Genomic DNA, 5,000 nt, shown 5'->3' with positions numbered 1-5,000 from the left:
TGTGTGTGTGTGTGTGTGTGTGAGTGTGTGAGTGTGTGTGATGTCTACAGTCAGAAGGCTAGTGTGTGTGTGTGTGTGTGTGTGTGTGTGTGTGTATGTGTGTGATGTCTACAGTCAGAAGGCTACTGTGTGTGTGTGTGTGTGTGAGTGTGTGTGTGTGTGTGTGTGAGTGTGTGTGTGTGTGAGTGTGTATGATGTCTCTACAGTCAGAAGGCTAGTGTGTGTGTGTGTGTGTGTGTGTGTGTGTGTGTGTGAGTGTGAGGTCTCTACAGTCAGAAGGCTAGTGTGTGTGTGTGTGTGTGTGTGTGATGTCTCTACAGTAGTCTCTACTTACGGGCCCCACACAGTTGAGGACGATGACGCCCCGTCTGCACATGGCCGCCAGGGAGTCAGGCTCGCCCACATCAGCTATGATGACGTCCACCTCCGTCCTCAGCTCTGGCTTACCTACACACACACACAGCACAGGGACCACACACACACACACACACACACACACACACACACACACACACACAGCACAGGGACCACACACACACACACACACTCCATTTTAGGATATCTCGACTCTTAGCACCTAGACCTAGGACACATCTACTACCACCTAGACCTAGGACACATCTACTACCACCTAGACCTAGGACACATCTACTGTAGTTTACCGAGCCATTACAGGATGGAACTCTTTAGCCAAGCATGTTAAGCGGGGTACACACATAAGGAATTTCTAAATCTTTTTTTTTTATTTTATTTTATTTTTTTCAGATTTTATCCCTTTTTCACCCAATTTGGTAGCCAATTTAACCCAACTTAGCATCCAATTATCCCCTGCCTATTGCATAGGATCCGCCGCACGACCCCGTGGCCGGCAGTCCCAGAAGAGGCCGCCAGGCAGACTAGCTGACTGGCTCCTCGAGCCCAGCACCGTTATTCCGGCGCCCAGGGGGCGGTGTTGCGCGACGGATCCTAGTCCAGAAATACTCCTATACCGCCCTCGGAAGTGGCCGCCCAATATGCCGCTTCCCGTGTGCCTCGGCCATATCTGGATCTGGCGAGCCGGGATACGAACCCCGGCCCCGGTGGGCAGCATGCACTAGTGGCCAGTGCGTAGACCGCTACACCACCGCGGGGCAGGAATTTCTAAATCTTAACAGAAATCTTATCTGAGACAGACCCCACACATGAAGAAACAAAATCTTGGATTTGAACAGCTTTGATCTTGTTGTGTGTGGTGTGCGCGAATTTCCCCATTTCAGCACCCCACAGACATAAAGATTTTCGTTACGACAGACTCCAAACTCTCTAGTCTCGTTCCCCAAGCCATGTCAATAAGAGAAAATGAACCACAAACAAAATCATATCCATAAAGGCAATATTAAAAACCATGGGTTCACGCGAGATTTCTCTCTAAAACCGCTAATTTCACCAAACAATCTGGCAACCCTATGGTTTCTGGTCGGAAGTATTGAACGCATTTCACATTTACGATTGCCGCCCACGCCCATTTTCCGAGCAGGTTGCCGGGAGAGTTGATTGCACAATTGAAGAGAAGTGACTCTTAACACACCTCACACCACAGGATTCTGTTATTGGAAAATGTTAAGATCCATCTGATAACCGGGCGTTTTCTGTCGTTTTCAGACATCCGAAAATCGGGCCAAAACCGGCCAAAAAATCCTTATGTGTGTACCCCGCATTAGTCAAACTAATTCTAGAGGCACTTTCAAGAAAACAAGGAAAGAGCAACTTAATACAATTAACTCTGAATGAACAGTAGATGATTTATCCTGTTTGCTGATCTGTTATTTCATTTATTTTTTTATTGTATTCCTTTCTTTTGTTATTATGATGTATGCATGTATACAATGTTGACAATTGTCTGTATGTATACAATGTTGACAATTGTCCAAATATGATTTGTGTGTCGGACCCAAGGAAGACTAATGTCATGGCGTTAGCTAATGGGGTTCCTAATAAACAAACAAACAAACTCAACCTTCACGTGGCTCGGCTGGCTGGTTTGTGTCAAGCCTGGTACACATAAAGATAATCTGGCCGATTTTGGCCGATTTCCCCCTTCCAACCAAGGACAGCAAACGCCCGATTATCGGATGCCTCTAAAGATTATCCTACAAGATTATCCTGTGGTGTGAGGTGTGTTAAGAGTCCATTTCTCCCGACAATCTGCTCTGAAAATGGTCGGGGCCGACGATCGTAAATATTAAACGTTTTTTCTCGTGTGGGGTCTCTCTCAGATAAAAAAAATCGGTTAAGATTTAGAAAATCTTCATGTGTGTTGTACCAGGCTTTAGACAAGCGTTCGTTTTTGGACACATGAGCCACATTATCGACGATTGATGTTAAAACCCTTAGCCCATCTCTTTGGCTTGGTCAATAATGTTCTTTTAGGGAGCGTCAACAATCAACTCTACTGTCCTCTATCCACTGCTGCTTTGCATTCTCAATACCCTGTCAGAGAGGGCTGTATACGTGCACGTTCTGCCCTGTCAGAGAGGGCTGTATACGTGCACGTTCTACCCTGTCAGAGAGGGCTGTATACGTGCATGTTCTACCCTGTCAGAGACGGCTGTATACGTGCACATTCTACCCTGTCAGACACGGCTGTATACGTGCACATCTAGGTACTGTAGCTTACTGTCCCGCCTCTCTCTACAATGTGAGAAGCAAACATGGAGAGCTATAAGCTATCGGCCCTAAACACACACAGGTTTGCATTGCTGACGCAAGGCAGAGCGAAATACTGCCTGATTAGAGCGAATGACCAGAGGCTGTAAAAACAACACAGTCATATAAAGACTTTATAGAGTTTATAAAGCTCTCACTGGCACAGCACCAGAATACCTGAAAGACCTTCTGTTAGCATATCAGCCCAATAGAGCTCTTAGGTCTTCTGCTAGCATATCAGCCCAATAGACCTCTCAGGTCTTCTGCTAGCATATCAGCCCAATAGAGCTCTCAGGTCGTCTGCTAGCATATCAGCCCAATAGACCTCTCAGGTCTTCTGCTAGCATATCAGCCCAATAGAGCTCTCAGGTCTTCTGACGCTGGTTTTCTCTGTGTACCACATGTACAAAAGAAAAGATTTGGTGAGGCTGCATTCTCATTTTATGCTCCAGATTGTGTCTCACTGCCAGTTTACATTAGAGATGCAACCTCAGCACATATGTTCAAGTCAAGACTAAAAACCCATCTTTTTAATATTGCCTTTAAATGACTAAATTCTTAAATGATGATTATATAATGATTGGAGCACTTTGAGCTGCAACGTTTGCAGGAAAAGCTATACAAATGAAAGTTATTATTATTATTATACACACACATCTGACAGCTATGATCTCCCAAATAAGTGAAGCAGGAGGCAGATCTGCTCTGTGTATTCACCATGTCAGAGATGAATACGGGCATAGGCGGGGGTAACAGGGTGATAGGGTAACAGGGTGACAGGGGAACAGGGTGATAGGGTGACAGGGGAACAGGGGAACAGGGTAACAGGGTGACAGCAGGGTGACAGACAGGTAGGGTGTGTGATGTCACTGTTGGGGTATGTTTTCCACCAGCTGGTCAGTCAGGATATTCCTGTTAATCCCTGGAGAGGAGCAGGGTGTAGTGATACACACCCACCTTCTCCCTCCTCTTAGCTGTGTGTGTGTGTGTCTGTGTGTGTGTGTGTGTGTGTGTGTGTGTGTGTGTGTGTGTCTGTGTGTGTGTCTGTGTGTGTGTGTCTGTGTGTGTTTCACCCTAATCTACAACTAAGACTGACTCTCTTTGGAAGCAGGACATCATGGGTGTGTGTGTGTGTGTGTGTGTGTGTGTGTAGCTCTGAGAACACTGGACAACTTTGTAGTGGGTTAGTCAGCTGGGCTGGCCGCATATCTTCCCCCCCAAACCATCTGCACACATTCCTGCTGTGTCCCCGTGTGTGTGCAGATGTATGTGTGTATATGTGTATGTGTGTATGTATGCCCTGAGTGTGAAACAAGTGAAGACAGGATCTTACAGTTATAATCTGGGTTACAGGTTAAAAACACACCTAGTTAACTGATACCAACTGATAAGCTCAGGTTTGACTTGAACTTGCTCAATGACACAGAACCCAGTAGAACTCAGTAGAAACATCGACCAGGCAGGGACATGTGATCAGTGCCAAAGGCAGGAGACATCCCCCCAAAAATAATATATATATATATATATATATATATATATATATATATATATATATATATATAGATCAGATAGATAGCTGCCCAGTCCAGGTCTTTGCACATCGATGCGTTTTTTTTTACGTCGGAAATGTTCGCACGTTTTTAAAAAAGAAAGAAGAGAGAACTCACGTTGTGTCAACCACGTTTGCACCTGATCCCAAATATTCGTCCGTCGTAATTTCTTTCGGAACAGGTTCGATTTTAGCGGGGTACACACATAAAGATTATCTGCCCGATTTTGGCCCGATTTTCCCCCTTCCGACCAAAGACAAAAAACGCCTGATTATCGGATGGCTCTAAAGATTTTCCTATAACATTATCCTGTGGTGTGAGGTGTGTTAAGAGTCAATCTCGGTCGTGGCCGGCAATCGTAAATGTCAAATGTGTTCAATACTTACGACCAAAAATCCTAGGGTTGCCAGATGGACTTGTTTTTTTGGGGTGGAATTAGCGGTTTTAGACTGTGGTTAGGGTGGAAAATGTCAATCCCATCTGGCAACCCTTCTCGCGAGTCGTGGAATGGAATGTAAAGCCAATCAAGAAGCGAGCTGACTTCTTTTCGTTTTCGGCACTTTATTTGCCCTGTCGCACATGGTTGTCTCGTACAGGTCAGTCAGGGTACTACGTAAGATAATAATAATAATAATAATAATAACAACTTTATTTTGTATAGCGCTTTTCCTGCAAACGTTGCAGCTCAAAGTGCTTTAATCATTATATAATCTTAATTTAATTATTTTGTAATTTAAAGGCAATATTAAAAGGATGGGTTAACGC

The 5,000-nt window shown here is 44.8% G+C and overlaps 1 protein-coding gene across 1 annotated transcript in view; it reads right to left on the bottom strand.

Moving 5' to 3' along the window:
• LOC308153357 (saccharopine dehydrogenase-like oxidoreductase) overlaps positions 1-5,000 on the bottom strand; it is a 15,091-nt gene that overhangs the window by 8,917 nt on the left and 1,174 nt on the right. Inside the window, exon 2 of the mRNA XM_080526462.1 lies at positions 335-447. Within this exon, the coding sequence (XP_080382588.1) occupies positions 335-447 (113 nt within the window). The remainder of the gene's footprint in view (positions 1-334; positions 448-5,000) is intronic.

This window comes from Nansenia antarctica (genome assembly GCF_963989245.1).
Source record: "Nansenia antarctica genome assembly, chromosome: 3".
Classification (NCBI taxonomy): domain Eukaryota; kingdom Metazoa; phylum Chordata; class Actinopteri; order Argentiniformes; family Microstomatidae; genus Nansenia; species Nansenia antarctica.
Note: the sequence above shows the minus strand (reverse complement) of the source record. Positions and strands in the feature narration are given on the sequence as shown.